This window comes from Panthera leo, chromosome D1 (assembly GCF_018350215.1).
Source record: "Panthera leo isolate Ple1 chromosome D1, P.leo_Ple1_pat1.1, whole genome shotgun sequence".
Classification (NCBI taxonomy): Eukaryota; Metazoa; Chordata; class Mammalia; order Carnivora; family Felidae; genus Panthera; species Panthera leo.
This window is the reverse complement of record NC_056688.1, coordinates 57,420,240-57,440,625: the sequence shown is the minus strand read 5'-3', so window position 1 is coordinate 57,440,625 and position 20,386 is coordinate 57,420,240. Positions and strand designations below refer to the sequence as shown.

At 41.4% G+C, this 20,386-nt stretch overlaps 1 protein-coding gene across 5 annotated transcripts in view; it reads left to right on the top strand.

Moving 5' to 3' along the window:
• The window catches only part of PPME1 (protein phosphatase methylesterase 1), a 104,206-nt gene extending 88,844 nt beyond the window's left edge, over positions 1 to 15,362 (top strand). For 4 of the 5 annotated variants that reach the window (XM_042906822.1, XM_042906819.1, XM_042906821.1 and 1 more), the window contains 5 exons: positions 7,154 to 7,283; positions 8,173 to 8,217; positions 12,071 to 12,135; positions 12,759 to 12,826; positions 14,137 to 15,362. In XM_042906822.1, the coding sequence (XP_042762756.1) occupies positions 7,154 to 7,283; positions 8,173 to 8,217; positions 12,071 to 12,135; positions 12,759 to 12,826; positions 14,137 to 14,155 (327 nt within the window). In that variant the 3' untranslated portion in view covers positions 14,156 to 15,362. Of the gene's footprint in view, positions 1 to 7,153; positions 7,284 to 7,372; positions 8,010 to 8,172; positions 8,218 to 12,070; positions 12,136 to 12,758; positions 12,827 to 14,136 lie in introns of those variants that run through there. The other variant, XM_042906823.1, reaches the window with a different exon arrangement.
• The last annotated feature ends 5,024 nt before the right edge of the window (positions 15,363 to 20,386 follow it).

Genomic DNA, 20,386 nt, shown 5'->3' with positions numbered 1-20,386 from the left:
ATTTTTAATTTTTTGAGGAACCTCCACACTGTTTTCCAGAGTGGCTACACCAGTTTGCATTCCCACCAACAGTGCAAGAGGGTTCCCGTTTCTCCACATCCTCGCCAGCATCTATAGTCTCCTGATTTGTTCATTGTAGCTACTCTGACTGGCGTGAGGTGGTATGTGAGTGTGGTTTTGATTTGTATTTCCCTGATGAGGAGTGACGTTGAGTATCTTTTCATGTGCCTGTTGGCCATCTGGATGTCTTCTTTAGAGAAGTGTCTATTCATGTTTTCTGTCCATTTCTTCACTGGGTTATTTGTTTTTCTGGTGTGGAGTTTGGTGAGTTCTTTATAGGTTTTGGATACTAGCCTTTTATCAGATATGTCATTTGCAAATAACTTTTCCCATTCTGTTGGTTGCTTTTTAGTTTTGTTGATTGTTTCCTTTGCAGTGCAGAAGAAGCTTTTTATCTTCATGAGGTCCCAGTAGTTCATTTTTGCTTTTAATTCCCTTGCCTTTGGGGATGTGTCAAGTAAGAAATTACTGTGGCTGAGGTCAGAGAGGTTTTTTCCTGCTTTCTCCTCTACGGTTTTGATGGTTTCCTGTCTCACATTCAGGTCCTTTATCCATTTTGAGTTTATTTTTGTGAATGGTGTAAGAAAGTGGTCTAGTTTCATTCTTCTGCATGTTGCTGTCCAGCTCTCCCAACACCATTTGTTAGAGAGACTGTCTTTACTCCATTGGATATTCTTTCCTGCTTTGTCAAAGATTAGTTGGCAACAGTCACAACTTCTAAAGTATAGTAGCCAGGGGCCATTTAGAGCCCCTCTTAGGGGCATCTCTGTTACAACATAATATAAAAAGTGGTGTTTGAAATGATCCTGAGATATACGTAAGAGTTCTATTGCATCCATTTTGGAGTGTGAAAGAATACAAGGTATACATTGGTGGTGGGGGGTGATGTCTAATACAAAATGATTAAAATACAGAAAAGAAAAGGGAAACTTTAATTTTTGGTCCTTAAAGCAATAAACTTCAGTTGTTCAGGAGGTATTCCTTTATGTGTAAATCTCTCTTTTTTTAAATTGCTTTATTGAGAGGTGACTCACCCAAAGTATACAATTCAGTGGTTTTTAGTAGAGTCTCAGAATTGTGCAACCATCCCAATCTAATTTTAGAACATTTTTCATCACTTGTAAAAGAAATGTCATACCTGTTTGCAGTTGCTTCCCATTTCTCCTCAACCTTCCCAGCCCTAGGCATCCACTAATCTACTTTGTGTCTCTTTAGATTTGCCTAATCTGGACATTTAATATAAATGGAATCATTAATATATAGTCTTTTGTGACTGGCTTATTTTACTTTAGCATAATGTTTTCAAGGTTTATCCATGTTGTAGCATATATTAGAACTTCATTCCTGTTTATAGCTGAATAATATCCCTTTGTATGGATAGACCACAGTTTTTATCCATTCGTCAGTTGAGGGACATTTGGATCGTTTTCACTTTTTTGTCTGTTATGAATAATGCTGGTATGAACAATGGTGTACAAGTTTTTGTGTGGACATAGGTTTTTATTTTTCTCAGGTATGCACCTACAAGTGAAATTGCTGGATGCTAACTTTGTGTTTAATCATTTGAGGAGTAGCCAGACTATCTTCCAAAATGCCTGCAGCACTTTATATTGCCACCACTAGTGTATGAGTTTTCTACATCCTTGTCAGCACTTGTAATATTCTCTCTTTTTGATTATAGCCATCCTAATGGGTTTGAAGTGGTATCTTCTTGTGGTTTTGATTTACATTTTCCTGATGATTATTGATGTTGAGCATCTTTTCATGGGCTTACTATCCATTTTCTCCCGGGAGAAATGTATAATCAGATCCTTTGCCCATTTTTTCAGTAGGGTATTTTATCTTTTTATTATTGAATAGTAGGAGTTCTTTATATATTCTAGATACAAGTCCCTGATTTGCAGATATTTTCTCCTGTTATACAGATTGTCTTTTCATGTTCTTGATGATGTTCTTGGAAGTGCATAAGTTTGATTTTGAAGAAATTTATTTTATCTAGTTACTATTTTTTTGCACCATATCTAAGAAGGTTTTGCCTAGCCCAGGGTCACAAAGGTTTATGTGTATGTTTTCTTCTAAGAGTTTTCTAGTTTTAGCACTTATATTTAGGTCTATGATCCATTTTGAGTTAATTTTTGTGTATAGTATGATGTTGGGGGTGTAACTTCATTCTTTTGCATGTGGATGTCCAGCTGTCTCGGGATTGTTTGTTGGTAAGACCTCTCTTTCCCATTTACTTGTCTTGCATCCCTTGTTGGAAATCAAATGACCATAAATGCCAGGCTTTGTCTCTGGACTCTCAGTTCTGTTCCATTATATATATATATATATATGTCCTATCCTTATAAGCAAGTACACAGTCTTCATTATTGTAGCTTCGTAGTAAGTTTTGAAATCGGGAAGTGTAAGTCTTCCAACTTTGTTCTTCTTTTTCAAGATTATTGAAATCCCATATTCTTAAGATTTTGGTGTTTTAATTACTTGTTGTATGCCAGACCATGTTCCTTTTGTTTTACATACATGAGTATTTTTAGTTCATCTTTACAACAATCCTTTGAGATTTTGTGTTGCCCACTTAATAACTAAGAAAACAGGCTTGGAGAAGTTAGGTAACTTTCCCAAGGGACTCACCATGAATTAGTTGATGGTGGAGCTGGGATTTGCATTAAGTCAGGCCTGACTGACCCAAAGCCTATCTTCTTAAGTTCTTTTCAAGTGAGGTGTTGAAAAATAATGCAAAGCCTGTGGTTGATGCCCTGTGTGGAGAATCGCATCCTGCCCAGGTGAACATACCAGGAAAATTGGTAGCCAGCTTTCTGCTTCTCCTAGCCAACAAGTAGATCTCATTACATAGATTTGGTTTTTTTTCTTTTTTTTTTCTTTTTTCAAGTTTTTATTTAAATTCCAGTAGTTAACATACAGTGTAATATTAGTTTCAGGTGTAGAATTTAGTGATTCATCACTTACATACAATATAACATCCCATGCTCATCCCAAGTGCCTTCCTTCATATCTATCACGCATTTAACCCATCCCTCTGCCCTCCATTCCAGCAACCCTCAGTTTGTTCTTGGTAGTTAAGAGTCTGTTTTCTGGTTTGCCTCTCTTTTTCCCCCCCGTGTTCATCTGTTTTGTTTCTTACATCAATCTGTTTTATTACCATTTGTCAGAGGAAGGCATCCAAACTAAACTAACTTTATGATCCACCTCTCCAGAGAAAAGATTTATTATCATAAGCCTAAATACAGGAGCAACTCCTAATTCTATCCAGATTTTGTATTTTTACATTTTTAGGACTTGAGATGAACTCCTTTTTTAAAATTTCTTTTTATATTATTATTATCCTTGGAAGTTCCCTTACCTTAAATTTGTCATTTGCATATGAAGTACCTTGTGCATTTAAGAGGGTCTTGCTGTCTCTGTGGAAATCTATTAGAAATGGCTCATAAATGGGAAGTGTTGCCCATGCAGCACTTTAGTGAAAACTGGAAGACCCAAGTTTCCTGACTACCCACCCCATAATCTTTTTCTTTCCTTTTTTATATTTTGGTTTAAAAAATACATAACATAAAATTTACCACTTTAATCTTTTTTTTTTTTTTTTTTTAAGTGCGCAAGAGGGGAGAAGGGCAGGAGAGACAGAGACAGACAGACAGACAGAGAGTATGAATCCTAAGCAGGCTCCATGCTCAGCACAGAGCCTGATGCAGGGCTCGATCCCACTACTCTGGGATCATGACCTGAGCCAAAATCAAGAGATGGATGCTCAACTGACTGAGCCACCAGGCGCCCCACCACCTCAATCATTTTTAAGTGTATAATCCGGTAGTGTTCACACTGTTGTGAAACAGATTTCCAGAACTTTTTCATCTTGCATATCTGAAACTCTATACTCATTAAACAATTTCCCTTTTCCCCCATACCTACCATTTTACTTTCTGTTTGTATGAATTCCACTACTTTAGATACCTCATAGAAGTAGAATCAGTATTTGTCTTTTTGTAACTGGCTTGTTTTAGTTAACAAAACGTCCTCACGTTTCCTCTGTGTTGTAGCATGTGACAAAATCTTCTTTAAGCTAAGTAATATGTATATAGTACATTTTGTTTATCCATTCATCCATCAATAAACATTTGGAGTGTTTACACCTCTTGACTGTTGTGAGTAATGTTGCTATGAACATGGGTCTGCAAATATCTCTTCAAGACCCTGCTTTCACTTCTTCTGGATATATACCCAGAAGTGAGATTGCTGGATAATATGGTAGTTTTATTTTTCATTTTTGAGTAACTTCCATGCTGTCTTCATAGTGGTTGTACCGTTGTGTAATCCCACCAACCATGCCCCAGGTGTTCCAGTTTCTCCACATCCTTGCCAACACTGGTTATTTGGTCTTTTTTGATAATAGCCATCCTAATAGGTGCAAAGTGATATGTCATTGTGGCTTTGATTTGCATTCCCCTGATGATTAGTGATGTTAAGTATCTTTTTGTGTACTTATTAGCCATTTGTATATCTTCTTTGGAGAAATGTCTGTTCATGTCCTTGGCTCATTTTTTTATTCAGGTTGTTTGATTTTTTTTTTTTTGCTATTGAGTTGTAGGAGTTCTTTATATATTCTGAATATTAACCCCTTATCAGATATATGATTTTTAAATATTTTCTCCCATTCTGTACCTTTTCACTCTGTTGATTGTGTACTTTGATGTGCCGAAGTTTTTTAAGTTTAATGTAGTCCATTTATCTAATTTTGCTTTTGTTGCCTTTGATTTTTGTGTTATAACCAAGAAATCATTGTCAAATTCAATGTCATGAAAAACTCCATGAAGCTTTCCTCTATGTTTTCTTCTAGAAGTTTTATGGTTTGAGGTCTTACATTTAGGTCTTTATCCATTTGAGTTAAATTTGTGTATCGTCCAACTTCATTATTTTGCATGTGGATATTCAGTTTTCCCAACACCACTTGAAAAAACTATCCTTTCTCCATTGAATCATCTTGGACCCTTGTTAAAGATCATTTAGCCATATATGTGAGAGTTTATTTCTGGGCTGTCTAGTGTATTCCATTGGTCTCTTTGTCTTTAGACCAATACCATGCGATTTGGATTACTGTAGCTTTGCAATATGTTTTGAAATTAGCATGAGTCTTCCAATTTTGTTCTTTTTCAAAATTGTTTTGGCTATTTGGGGTCCCTTGAGATTCCATATGAATTTTTGATGAATTTTTCTATTTTTGTAAAAATGTCATTGGGATTTTGATAGGGATTGTTTTGAATCTGCAGATCGTTTTGGGTGGTATGGACATCTTAATCATCTAATGATCTCTAACACAGTATGTTGCTGTCTCATGTTCACTTCTAGGTTTTCATATTGTGGTTACTGTGGTATCCCAATTGTTTATTTCAATTATAATATGTCAGATTTTCAGTGATCCAGAAAAGTATAGAGAATCATTTATTTCTTCAGCTTGTATTTGATGAGTGCATACTTTGTGCCTGTCTACTATATATCAGGATTTAAGATATAGATATAGATATAGATATAGATATAGATATAGATATAGATATAGATACAGATACAGATATAGATATAGATATTTTTTTAATTCTAGTTAACATACAGTGTAGTCTTGGCTTTAGGAGTAGAACCCAGTGATTCATCTCTTACCTATGACACCCATTGCTCATCTTGAAAAGTTCCCTCCTTAATGCGCATCACCCATTTAACCCATCTCCCCACCCACCTCCTTTCCAGCAATCCTGTTTGTTCTCTGTATTTAAGAGTCTTCCTCTCTGTATTTATCTTATTTTTCCTTCCCTTCCCCTATATTAACAGATATATTTTGTAATATTTGAGTCAGGTTTCCTTTTTCAGATAACTGTGGCAGGGACATTATATCATTATTATTAATCAAAATATAAGAAAAAATGTTCTACTAACAAATCAACGTATTTTCCCTTTTTCCTTCCAGTTCCTTCTCTCTATGTACCACATTTTTCCGGTAGTAATGCTCACTTAGATGACATGTTATACTCTGCTTCTTTCTCTTAATAGTATATCATCAGCATTTTTTTCATACTGCACTGTGCTTTTTGTAATTATCCTTTTTTAAAATTTTTTTAATTTTATTTTTTATTTTTTAAAATTTACATCCAAATTAGCATATAGTGAAACAATGATTTCAGGAGTCGATTCCTTAATGCCCCTTACCCATTTAGCCCATCCCCCCTCCCACAACCCCTCCAGCAACCCTCAGTTTGTTCTCCATATTTAGGAGTCTCTTCTGTTTTGTCCCCCTCTCTGTTTTTATATTATTTTTGTTTCCCTTCCCTTATGTTCATCTCTTTTGTCTCTTAAAGTCTTCATATGAGTGAAGTCATATGATTTGTCTTTCTCTGACTAATATCACTTAGCATAATACCCTCCAGTTCCATCCACGTAGTTGCAAGTGGCAGGATTTCATTCTTTTTGATTGCCGAGTGATACTCCATTGTATATATATATACCATGTTTTCTTTATCCATTCATCCATCGATGGACATTTGGGCTCTTTCCATACTTTGTCTATTGTTGATAGTGCTGCTATAAACATGGGGATGCATGTGTCCCTTTGAAACAGCACACCTGTATCCCGTGGATAAATGCCTAGTAGTGCAATTGCTGGGTCGTAGGATAGTTCTATTTTTAGTTTTTTGAGGAACCTCCATACTGTTTTTCAGAGTGTCTGACCAGCTTGCATTCCCATGTAATTATTCTTTTGATGGATATGTTCTTTTCGCCAAATGGATATAAGAAAAGCTCAGTCTTGGCTCTACCATTTACTAGCTTTGTGACTTTAAGAAAGTTTCCTAAGTTCACTGAAATTAATAGAAGTAAAAAGTAAACTTCTGGTTATTTAAACATGGGAATTACAGCAATAACCTATATCACAAGACTGTTATAATTGGTTAAGTGTATGTGAAAATGTCTGGGACATAGTAGGCCCTTAATAAGTGCTAGTTTCCTTCCCTTTCATTTTCCCAGGGACCTAGTTATTATCCTGTTCCTCCAGGGGTTGCCCTCAGAGACTCAGAACTTGCTCTTATTCCTCCAGACCAAGAAAGACCATCCGTACACTTGGAGAATTGAACTGGCGAAAACAGAAAAATACTGGGATGGCTGGTTCCGAGGCTTATCCAATCTCTTTCTTAGTTGTCCTATTCCTAAATTGCTGCTCTTGGCTGGTAAGTGTGTATGTGTATGTATTAGCTCAGGCTGCCATAACAAAATATTATAGATTGGGTGCTTAAACAGTGAATTTATTTTCTCACAGTTCTGGAAGAAGTCTGAGATCAGGGTACCAGCACAGTCAAGTTCTGGTGGGAGCTTTCTTACTGGCTTGCAGACAACTGCTTTCTCACTATGTCCTTATATGGCAGAAGACAGTGAGAGTAAGCTCCCTGGTGTTTATTCTTAAAAGGATATTAATCCTGTCATATGAAGGCCCTACCCAAATGACCCCATTTAACCTTAATTACTTCTTCATTTTGACCCTAATTATTTCCATATCTCCAAATGCGGTCACATTGTGGATTAGGGCTTCAACGTACGAATTGGGGGGAGGAGGACACAGTTCAGTCCATAGCAGCGTAGGTATATCATCATCTGAATATGTCCTTGTTAAAACTACTCATCAAATGGGTAGTGACTTCCAAAGTGAAGTCCCATCCTCACTCATTTGTGCTTTTCTCCTCTCCATACCAAATCCCTAAACCTAACTAAGCATAAGCATTCATCTGGGATAGCTTAATTCTGGCTTGCCTTCAATCCCTGGTTAAGCCCAAGGCCTTCTAGAGTGGTATAAAGATATTCTGAGTATAATGAAAATTTTTAAAGTAAAACCCTGTTTTCAGAAACCAGTTTAAATGAGCAAAAAGATTGCAAGGGAACCTCATTCTGGAAAGCTTCATGTGGTGAGCATATACCCTCAAGGAGTTGGGATTGGCATTACCACGAGTTGGTAATGTCATCATGTTTACAACTTTGTAGCAGTTTTTCCTACTTGAATAGCAAAACCTGTTTCGCACAGCCTTTTCTAGTAAGCTACTTCCGGATTCTCCTATTTTGTTCTAGGTGTTGATAGATTGGATAAGGATCTGACTATTGGCCAAATGCAAGGTAAGTCATCAAGAAATTTTGTCTCCAGGTCTTTCTCTGAGGGCAGAGAAAGGGACATAGTCATGTGGAAATTAATGAGCTTTGAGTTACCTGAAACTTGACATCAACATCCATTCCTGACCCACTATTTGATTATAGGCAAATATTTCCCTTTTCTGAGCTTCATTTTTTTTTTTTTTTGCCATCTAAAAATGGGACTTATTACCATTTACATCTCAGAGTTGTAAGGATTAAAATGAGAATGTGTTTTTGCAGAGAGCAATATAAACCATAAAGTACCCTATAAATATATAATATTGTGAAAGGAGATATTCTGAATACTTATCAGTATTTTTTTAATTTTTAAAAATTTTTTTAAATTAAATTTTTTTTTTTTAATTAAAAAAAATTTTTTTAATGTTTTAATTTATTTTTGATAGAAACAGAGCGTGAGCAGGGAAGGGGCAGAGAGAGAGGGAGACAAGGAATCTGAAGGCTCCAGGCTCTGAGCTGTCAGCACAGAGCCCGACTCAGGGCTCAAACTTGTGAACCACAAGATCATGACCTGAGCCAAAGTCAGAGGCTTAACTGACTGAGCCACCCAGGCTCCCCTACTGATCAGTATTTTTATCATTGTTGGAATTCATAGGAAAGGAAAAGATCCAGGATAATGGAATGCATAAAGATGTAAACTGTGTTTAGAAGATAGCCTGGTGAGGTGGTAAAAGCAAAGACTCTGAGGTTGGGAGAACTGACTTTGAGTACTGCTTCTTTCCTACTCATTTTACCACCCTATAAAATGAGTATAAAATTTCTCAGTCTATAAAATGAGAAAGTTGATGGCAGCTTCACAGGGATCATGAGGTATAATGAGTAGAAAAGTGACATATTGTGTTCAGGTCCAGGTGTGTTGGCCAGATGGAAGTGGAGGCTGTGGGACCAGTTTTGTGGAGGCTCTTGCTTTAGTATAGATGAAAAGTTTGGTAAAGGTGAAGTCAATAGGCATTGACATCTTTTCAGGTATGGGAAGAAGAGGTGCTAACTCTAAGGCCAAATTTTCACTCTTAACCAGATTCTGTTCTTGACCTTCTTTTTTTTCTGCTTACTCTCTCTGGGCAATCTCATGGCTTCTGTTTATACCCTGATAACTCCCAAAGCTAAACGTCCAACTCATACCTCTCTCCTGAGCTGTAGACCTGGCCCATATATCAAACCTGTTGGACATCTCTACTTGGATGTTCATGGGCTCAAATTGTTCTTTTAGCTGTCCTTAAGCTCTCCACAGTAAAAGGGACTATATTCCCTCACAATAGTTGTTCAAAGGCTCCTGAATGATTATTACATCCTGGACCCAGGCACTTCTCCCCTACCCTTCCTCTACCTGAAGTAGCCTAAAGCCTGGAGCAAGACCATGGACTGGGACTGTGTGAGTTTTATGGCACTGATGTTGGTAATTTTGAGCTTAGACATCTTTCCTTAAATTCAATTCAAGCAAATCTTTCCTAAGCAGTCTTTCTATCTAAGACCTATGTGTAATGCTGGACAGACAGAAGAATCAGATATGGCCCCTGAGACTATCTGAAAGCAGTTGATCTGGACTGAATAGCATTTGAAAGAAACCATTATTGATCACCAGCCTTGAAATCAGACAGTCCTGGGTGGTGAGTCACTGTTACTAGTGTTGCGGTTGAATGAATTGCTAACTTCTTTAATCCCAAGTTTCTTCATCTGTAAAATGGAAATAATGCTATATCTTAATACATTTGTTTGGTATTTAACTGAGAAAATGTGTGTGAAGTAAGTCTGACAAATGATGGCTTCATTATATTCAGGAAGTACTCATGATTTCCTGCTATTTCCCCAGTAAGTAAGGATTATGCCAAGACTACTTTCTCTTTCAAAGCATCCCATGAGTATAGAAAGTAAATGGCTGAAGTGAGGGACATCCCATAAAACAAAGGGAAGTGGCTAAGTTGGCATAGATCCAAACCACAGCCTTCCCAGCATTGTGTTTAAACCTGCTAAGTTAGTTATAGATTCCTAGAAACCTAGCATTCATTCATGATACTACTTGGGTAAATACTTTATGCTGTCTAAACATAAGGTTCTTTATCTGTAAAATTAGAGGGAAGCGTTTGGAAATATGCCCACTTCATAGAATAATTGTGAGGATTACCCATGATCGTTATTTTATTTACCAGGTACAATGTTGTTAGTATGTAGGAACAAAAAAAAATGCATCCTACACATCAAGCCCAGGGTGATTGGAGTTGTGTTACCAGGTCATTGGCTCAGTTACTCATTAAGACTTACTAAACAGTTACTCAATGTCTTGCCCTGTGTTGGGCTCTATTAGGAATATAGAGCAAGTAATGATATTAGGCTCTGTTTTACAGAAATGGAATACTCTTGGGAAGGCAAGCCACCAGTGGCATATAAAATATAAGCTTACAAAACAAGAGGGGCACAAGCTGCTCTGTTTGGATCCATATGTGTTAGTAGTAGTACCTTAGGAGATACAAGAGGGAGGAGATTAGGCTGGACTAGGCTGGAGCACCCAGGGGCAGACTACAGCAAGAGGATGGGCATAAGTTGGGCCTTACTGAATGGAACGGTCTTAGTTCCTCTATTGATTAAATAAGCAGACTTGGACAAATGACTAACCGTGGTATTAGTTTCATTATCTCAGAAAAGAATTTCAGTGTTTGTCCTGTTCAGTTTTATAGGGTAGATTGAGAATCAACTTAAAAAATGGATAGAAGAGTATTTTGAAAAAATTTTAAAGCACTGTGTAATTGGAGTAAGAATCCTAGAATGTGATGACCAGAGGACTTCAGAGCATATTGCCTTATTTTGTAATAGAGCCACTTAGGCTCTGAGAGTCTGTTCTACTTAGGTCCCATATCCTTTGGTCTGCTTTGGGATCTTGCTTTATCAGTTATCTTGGTTCACTCTTAATAGCTATCACATTAATGGTGAGCTTACAATGTTCTACAAGTGTGAGAAAGTGGTTAGTATAGTCTGGCATATAGTTAAGCACTCAAATGGAAACTTATTCTTGTTATAATAAATTTCAAAATCCTTAACATAGCTTACAAAACCTTTAATGGTATGGTCCTTGCTCTCCTCTCCAGCCTCATTGTTAACTCTCATGAGCTCCATGTCAACCTTTTTATTTCCGGGAGCAAATGCCATTTCATCCTCCTTTCCTTTGTATAGGCTTCCCCCGCCCCCCCCCCCCCCCACTCTGTGTGGGAAGCCTTCCTATATCCTTATTTGATTGTGAAGCCTCCTTTCCTATGTTTTTCCAGTTCCGTGTACTCTTTTATCATAGGAACCACATGCTACATTAAAATTTTGTTTTTTGTGTTTCCTTACAAGACTATAAATCACCTGAAAACAGGAACTGTTTCTTCCTGTGTGTCTGGCCCAAAGTAAATGTGTGCCAAAGGAAAAAATGAAGGGAAAATCATTTGCCTAAGATTACATTCTCCTCAAACCTTGGTGATTGGGTCCAGACTGTTGGGGAGGGTAGTAGTTAGGGAGGTTCTGAACTCCTAGTGTAGCCTGTGAGACTGCAGAGCTGGTAAGAAAAGGGCCATTTTATTTATGGGTTTTTTTTTTGTTGGTTTTTTTTTGTTTGTTTTTTTGAAAAACAAAGTGTGGGAGGGGAGAGAGGAAGAGGGAAAGAGAGAATCCCAAGCAGGCTTCACACTGTCAGTGCAAAGCCTGATGTGGGCTCATACTCACGAACTGTGAGATCATGACCTGAGCCAAAACCAAGAGTCAGATGCTTAACTGACTGAGCCACCCAGGCGCCCCAGGAAGGGATCTTTTTAGTCCCTGAGATCACCTGGATTTGTTTCCTCTCCAGGAAAGTTCCAGATGCAGGTCCTACCCCAGTGTGGCCACGCAGTCCATGAGGATGCCCCCGACAAGGTGAGTCTGATGCTCTGTGACTGTCGAAGGACAGCTGTGAGAGTAACCTTGGCTCTCACAGAAAATAGTACAAACCCTTGAGTTAGCCTGTGTTGCCCTCAGCAGCTTTTGTGGGGCCTATGCAGATACAACTTGCACCATCTCCCCAAACCTCTCCCTGGCAGCTGCTTATGGTCTTAGCTTTCTGTGTATGTGCTGAGGAGCCACTGACACCTTGCTGTTTCATCCCAGGTCACTCTGGTTAAGATCTTGAGCTCTGCTTCTCTCTTTTCCCCAAAAGCCAGGTGTAAAAAGGGAAAATTGGGGTAGAAACTGCCTCCTAAACTATAGGCATAGTTAGTAGTTAATATGTACTCCTCCTATGGGAATAAGATGCTTTGTAATTCTCAGGGATAAATAAGCCTTCACATCATTCCCCTTGACTTCTCTGGAGCTATCCCTGGCAAGGACAGTGGGGAAGAGTCTCCCTGGCCCTGCCAGGACTCAGATCCTTTAGATTTCAAATCCAGCAGGTCCCATGAGTCCACTATAGAGCCTAACCTTCCCAAAAAAGCATACAGGACCTCCAAAGGTGATCCCCACTGTTAATGTCACATAGCCTGGAATATCTCTCCCTTTTCCAGGTAGCTGAAGCTGTTGCCACTTTCCTGATCCGGCACAGGTTTGCAGAGCCCATCGGTGGATTCCAGTGGTAAGGAAGTAACACAGGTTTAAAGAGCCCAGCAGTGCTGGCCAACCACAGCAAAAAGATATTTGTAATGTTGTAAATATCTCTACCTTACCCCTGCCCAGTTTGAGTCACCATGCCTTTCTTCTTCCTCCTCAACATGGAACCAAGTATGTGTGTTTTTGTTAAGCCATGGTTGATTGTTTCTGTGTGCTTTGGTCCAGTGGGTTGTTGCAGAGATGAGATTAAATTATGCCTAGTCCCTACTCCACCTGACTTCTTAAAGAAATCACCCCACTTCTTGAGGTGCCCCTTGTCTGAGGAGGCTGGGGTAGGAATCCGTCTTTTTCCAAGCTCTTAGGTAAGTTCTGTATGCCATCTCCTGCCCTGCTGCTGAGGAAGGCTGGGCAGGCCATGGAAGCTGTATAGAGATCCAGAGCTGGGTTTTCAACCTCAGTACTATTGACATTTGGGGGCCTGTCTTGTGCATTGTAGGATGTTTGACAGCATCCCTAGCCTCTAACGCACTAGAAGCCAGTAGCACTCCAACATACACACTCAAAGTTATGGCAAGGAAAAATGTCTTTAGGTTTTACCAAATGTCTCAAGGAAGACAAAATCACTAACAGTTGAGAACCACTGGTTTAAAGGGAAAAGGGTGCCTCTCACCCTAGGAAGGTCTTCATCTGATTAGGGAGACATAGTTAGACTCTGTCAAGGAGGAGGAGTAAGAGAGGCATGATTACCCAAACCACACAGACTGGGCCCCCACCTTAGGGAACTCCTGATCTGTGCTACAGAATGTCCCTGATTCTCAGCCCACAAACCCAATGAGTCATACCTGCCAGTTGGAAAGTCCTAATTTTGGTGAGAGTCCAGGGGAACTGGTTCCCTACCTTTAGGAATTTGAAGAAGAAATGTTGAAGAAAAGAAATCGCTTCTGCATTAGAAAACTCTAAATGCCAGGGCCTGGGAAGTGAGGATCACAGGGCAGGGTCGGCATTGGAAATGATGACAGGAGCCTGGTACAAGTGACTCCTTTATGCGAAACCACCCCTCAAGCAACTAACTATTGATGGATCCCAGGAATCAAAAGTAAAGACTTAGTTTTTCTTGATAATAATAGTGTCTGGCGCCCCTGGACCATTTGGAGCTTTGGTCATATCACCACTTCACAGACCCTGTGTCTAGACCTAGATGGGGCTGTGGGGAGGTCGGACAATCTGCAGCGGCCTTGTGATCATGAAGGCCTGGGCTTTCTGGAGGAGACAGTGTGAGCAGGAGAAAACTAGTAATGGTCATATTTGTTTTCCTTCTCTTTCCATTCTTCACAGTGTGTTTCCTGGCTGTTAGTAACCTGCTATCCGTCCCTCCCCCAACACTGAGCTCTGTTGTAAATACATCGCACCAGAGGCCACTGTGATGCCGCTGTCTCCTCCTCACCATCCCGCCCGACCATGTGACACCGGCTCCCTCTAGACGGGCATCCCCAGATGTACAAACCCTTTTGTGTATTCCTGCCAAAAGCATTGTTTTCCAGGGCCTTTGACCAACCTCGACCAACTTAGTCCAAGGCTCCCCAGCTCCCACCCCTTCCCTGTTCAGGGGTAACCCCTGCCTGTTCTTCCTACCTTGCCTAGGGTGAAGCCTCCATCAGAACTGCCACCCTGGGCCCCTATTCCTGGTATTAGGCAATGCACCTGGGTCCAAATGTCTCCCCAGGCTCAGGGACCTCCATTCCTTAAGATTGTTCTTGGTATGGTCCTGCCCTACCTCATGGGATGGACCATGCACAGGGTGGTCCTTATATTTCCTTTCAAATAAAATACCAGTCAGGTACCTTTTTATCCCAGTCTTACTCTTCCAGGCTTGGAAGACCCAGAGAGGCCAGGATCCCATCCTTAGGAATGGGGAGGGGTATTGGATAGCATCACAAGAAACCAGCCTGAAAATCAGGTCCAGCCAGTCCAAGCACATGGCCTCCCATCTGGGGAGAGCCCACTGTCCCTCTCCCACATGTCTGGGCACCTGCCCTGGGCTGAGGCCAGGCTGCTCCAGGGGCCTCTTGAGCCCTCACCTGCCACAGAACAACCCAGGTTAAATACAGCCCATGCACAAAGCCATAGGCCAAAGCCTGTGGAGTTGTTTTTAAGAATCAAATTTAACCATTTTCATAACTGGTCCCTGGAGGTTTGCAGAGTGCCCGCTTGCCTCTTCTAGACCCACAGCTTATCTTCACCATTTGTGGTTTCCATGTCACTCTTCATAGAAACAGTACAGCCCAGCATCCTCAATCTTTGCCCTCTTCCGGCTGCCTCATCACAGCACTGCGGCCTCCCCCTACTGCCCAGGCACGCCATTTCCAAGGGCAGGAAGGGGCAGTCTCCTGCAGCCCATCTTTTCTGTGACTGTCTTAGGTGATGCGTAACCCCCTCCACCTTTCCACCCAACAACTTCCTATCCCTGTCCTGCTGCACGGTCCAGAGTCTGGGACCTACTTTGTTTCTTTGTTATTTATGACCTTGTTTAAAGAAAATAAATATCTCCCAATGTTTATTGATCTTGTCTTTCTCCATGGGGTTGTCCTTATTTCTGTTGATCTGGGGGCAGGGGGCAGTTTGTTGGATTTAGTCACCATAGGGCTCTAGAAACCCCTTTCCTGAAGCCCATCAGCATCATATGCTCTGCCTCCCCACATCCAGAATCCCAGTGGAATGGGCAGAGCCAGCCTCTACTGCAGCCAGGGAGACCCAGATTCCAGTCCCATTCTTCCAGTTATTTGCATGGTCAGCTTTGGCCCAGAACAGGACAGTTTGTGCACTGTTCACATGAGTTCAGGCACTCATGGCTTCACAGCCAATACCAGAACTTTGTCCACAACCCAGATCATATCCTGAGCTCTAGATACTTAGATCTGTCTTCCTCCTTCTATCTCTCCCAGATGACCAAAAAGCCACTCATATTAACCATTCCTGAAACCAAACTCCCCTTCCCCCTAAAACTTGTTCTTCCTTCCATGTTCCCTTGCTCTGTAAGTGGTAGGTACCACCATCTCTCCATTGTCCAAACTAGACATGCAGAGCTCTCTAGATGACTCCCTCTTATACCCATATCTGGCTTCCCACCAAACCCATACCCATGCTCTTTTCTGTCTCCTGTTTTCCATCCCACAGCCCCTGCCATAGCTTAGGCCTCATCTGTCAGCTAGCTCACTCAGTACCCTTGCTGGTTTCTTACCATAGTCTCTCCCTTGATCATCCTCTACACACTCTCGGGAGTCTTCTTTCTATTAGGCTTTAGAGCCAGACTGTCTAAATTAGAACCCAAGGCCCTCCCCTTACAGGCTGTGTGAGATAGCCACGTACTTTCTTTGTGCTGCAGTTTCCTTCTCTGAAAAATGATCAGCAGTACCTACCTCACAGTCTTGAAGACTATGTAACTTAATATAGGTTACCTGGCTCTCTCAGTAACTGGCACAGGGTAAATTAAGCATTTAATAAATAGTTCCTGTCATGTCACTGCTATATTGTACTTAAGACCTTTACTCAGAGTGGTCTGGGGACCAGTAGCATCGGTATCATCTGGAAGCTTATTAAAGATTTTGTCTCTACCCCAGACCTATTGAGTCAACTGATCTGCACTCTAACAACCACATTAATTCTAAGAAGTTCTGGTTTAGATGTTCCCTAAATATTTCAGAATAAAGCATGAGCTCCCTAGCAAAGAAGAAAAGTGCCTTGTGTGTGATGGGATTTCTCCCACCAAGCCCTTGGTCGGGTGTGTGTGAGGATGGGTGGTCCCTTTGCTGGGCTGTGTGCCCTCTGTCCACAGGAGGGCAGCACAATCACAGGCATGGTTTTCAGGAACACACATCAGCACTTCTGTTGACCAGGCAAGTCATAACAGTCATCAGATTTGGGGTGTCACTAATTCACTTTACACTCATTTCATTGAATCCTCACAGCAGCCCTATGAGGTAAGTGACGTTATGTTCCTTTCACAAGTAGGCAGACAGGTCCAAATTCACACAGCTCAGAAGTGCTGGTGTCAGAATTCAAACCTAGGTTGTTTCCTCTCCACACTGCCTCCTGGACAATACAGGGGACCCTAGGCAGAGGTCATTTTGGTCTAGATACCAGACTAAGATAGCAGAAGGATGATGACCAGGAACTTGAGACTTCTTCAGGCTTGACGGATGGAGACCGAGAATGAATATGTTGAACTTTTTGTTAGGTTCTGTACTAGTCACATACATCTCCTTTATATCCTTGTGAAGTGTAGGCATTATTATCCCCACTTTAAAGGTAAAGAATCTGAAGCTCAGAGATGTGAAGTGACTTGCCCACAGCCATGGCTAGGAGGCAGCAGCATCTTTGTCTACTGAGTGTTCTATTGCACCCCAGCAGGGAAGGAATCATTCACATGTTCACATAGCATATCTTTAATGAGCACCTACTATGTGCTGGCCATAACAACATCCTTGTGAAGCCTGCAGATCACCACTATGAACTCAGAAAAGGAATAGAGGAGAACCAGACCCTCTGAATGAAGGATTTGCTACAGAGTGAAGGAGCATGCCTGGGCCAAACCAAAGGCCATTCCGTCACACACACGCACTAAAGAATGTCTAAGGAGAACAACAACAACAACAACAACAACAAAAAAAAAAAAAATTGCCTATATATATATATATATATATATATATATATATATATATATATAGGCAAACTTTGGGGAAGCCATAGATCTATTGGTAGGGGGAGAATCTTGAGATTGAGAGGACTCAAAGGCATAAGGGGAGCTGGATGTGAATGACTTCTTGGTGTTACCCTCTTCTAAACCTGTTAGGAGCATTTATTTGCTGATTAAGCAAACCTGAGCACCTGTTCTGTACCAAGCTTCCAATGGACTTTGGAGACAGATAATGAAGCCCTTCAAATGGGCTCATAATCTAGACAGACTATTATAGAAATAGTGACCACATTGCATAAAGAGGAAGGGAACAACTAAACCTCTTTGGAAACAGGTTGAGAAAGAATTTGAATTGAGCTTTGAAGCATGGTCACAAGGTGGAGGTGAAGAAGGAAAGGAAATAAAATACAAGGCAGGTAGAAGGGACAGCATACGCAAGCCCAACATACTTGAAAGTCAGTCTGATAACTGATAGATGAGTGGGATTAGTATGGCTAGAGTACAGGCTGACAGGGGAGTCAGCAGGAGGCAGGGCATAAAGGCCTTGAGTGGTGAGAATGGGGAGTCCTCAGAAGTTAAGGAACTCTAATTTAATGTTGACTTACAGACTCCAGGGAAAGAGACAGTAAGAGGCAGTTGTAACAGGTAAAAGGCACAGGTATGCTTAACTAGGACAGTGGCTGCAGGGATAAGAGGAAAGCCTCATCTTTTTTTTTTTAATGTTTATTTTTGAGAGAGAGACAGAGCATGGGTGGGGGAGGGGCAGAGAGAGAGGGAGACAGAATCTGAAGCAAGCTCCAGGCTCCGAGCTGTCAGCACAGAGCCTGATGCCGCCGCCGGGCTCCAACGCACGACCAGGACTGCGAGATCATGACCTGAGCCGAAGTCGGATGCTTTACCGACTGGGCCACCCAGGCGCCCCGAGAAGGCTCATTATTTTGGAGGTGGAATGAACAATACACAAACCGATTTGGACGGTGAGATGTCAAGGACCCTTAAGTTGGAGTCAGGGGTCTGTCATCAGAAATGGGGGTAGGGAGTTAAAAGGTCAGGACTTTAATAAGGGAGAAGCAAGAAGAGAGCCTAAAACTGGAGTAGAGAAAAGCAAAAGCAGTCACACTCTCCCCTACAGGAACAGAGTTTTTGAGCCAACTCTTCCGCTACAGCTGGCTGTCCCACTAGCGGCCAGAATCAACACGTTCTCAATCTGGGTCCAGGGCTCAGAAAGTTATGTAAACTCAAGAGGCTCCCTTATTCCTAGAGCTGGTTTCCTCTCCCAGGAGTTTGCTAGAAAACCCCAGCCTGTAGCCAGGCGAAACCTTGGAAGCAGAGACTAGCAAGTGGCTGGCCTCTTACACGTGCGGAAAATGACTGCTGCCCTCCTGCCCCATGAGGTAATAAGCAGATGAACAGGAGGTATAATGGTCAGTACTTCAGTTTTGCTCCATCTGAAAATGTGGCAAACTTTAAAGAAGATGGAGAGAGTAGTTATCTACAGGGATGCATCTGAGCCTTACTCTCAAACCCTTAGCCAAAGACTCTCCTGAGCACTTCCTTCCTTTGAAATGATCTTTGATTTCCCCTGGAGGTACCCATTTCATATGCAAATATGCCCCCTGGCCGTCACCTAGGGTCCCTCCGTTACTCAGACCCTAGGGGGAAACAGGCCCATCAAGCACTGAATGGGAAGGATCATGTGACCAAGGAAAAAGGTAAAAGGGGTGGAGCAGACTCTCCTTCCTAAGGGGGAGAAAATTGTGGTGATCCCAAGGTGAAGAAGAAAGAAAAGTCCAGAAAGAGGTTAGTTAGTTAGCAGCTGGTGGGGAGAAACTCCACGCTCCAGATCCCAGCTCTGCTTCTAGCTATGTGAATTTGGGGAAGTCAGTGTGTTTTGTTTTTTGTTTTGTTTTGTTTTCTTTCTGAGCCTCCTTTTCCTCCTTTGCCAGAAGAGATAATTGTTTTAAGACCAGGGAGATAAAATAGCTGGCACAAATGTTTGTCTTCTCCCCCTAGCTTTTAGCTCATTTCATAGTTGTGCTAAGTGTCTGCCTACAAATGTCCCTCCTCCCACCCTACCCCCTCTCCTTTGCCCTCTACCAGCTTGAGCAGCCAAGTCCCCCAGACAGCAGACTCTTTGAATGGTTCCATGAAAGGGCAGTTTATGCTGACTGCCCTTGGCACTGCTGGACAAGGGCCCCCCGGAATTATTTTACTTCCTTCTCCCAGACAGCTCTCCCTGCCCTCTTGTGTGTAAAAGGGGGACAAGTGAGGTGGTAGCTGGTCCCTGCCCTTCATAGACACATGTTCTCTCCACTGTGTTCCTGGGGCCCCAGTGTGGAAGCCCTCTCCGCCCAGTCTAGCGTTCTCCCCTTTCTCCCACCTGCCATGATCCTTAGGGTAGCACCACACAGCTTTCCACTTGATTATATCCAATTAGCTTTCTTATATTTGGGTGTGTGCTCATTTTGCCTTAAGGGCAATGAGCAGGCCTCCTCATTTTCTTGGATTCTCTTGGAGCACCTAGCGTGGAACTGTTCACACAATAAGTGTTCAGTGTAGCTCTGTGGAATTGAGGTGGTTCATTTGTGTTTCAACAAACACCTACATCTGGAGCGCCTGGCTGGCTCAGTCGGTAGAGCATATGACTCTTGATCTCAAGGACGTGAGTTCAAGCCCCACATTGGCCATGGAACATACTTAAACAAATAAATAAATAGATTAAAAAAAAAAAACAACTACATCTGATAGGATTCTTAGCCATTAGGCACTAGAGGCAGAATGGATAGACCTTTCAATGCCTGGGAAAGGGTTAGAAACTCCTCTTAAAAATTGTTGGCTCCAAAAGATATTATTGCCAATGGTAGCAAAATAACCACAGGCAAATAACATGTA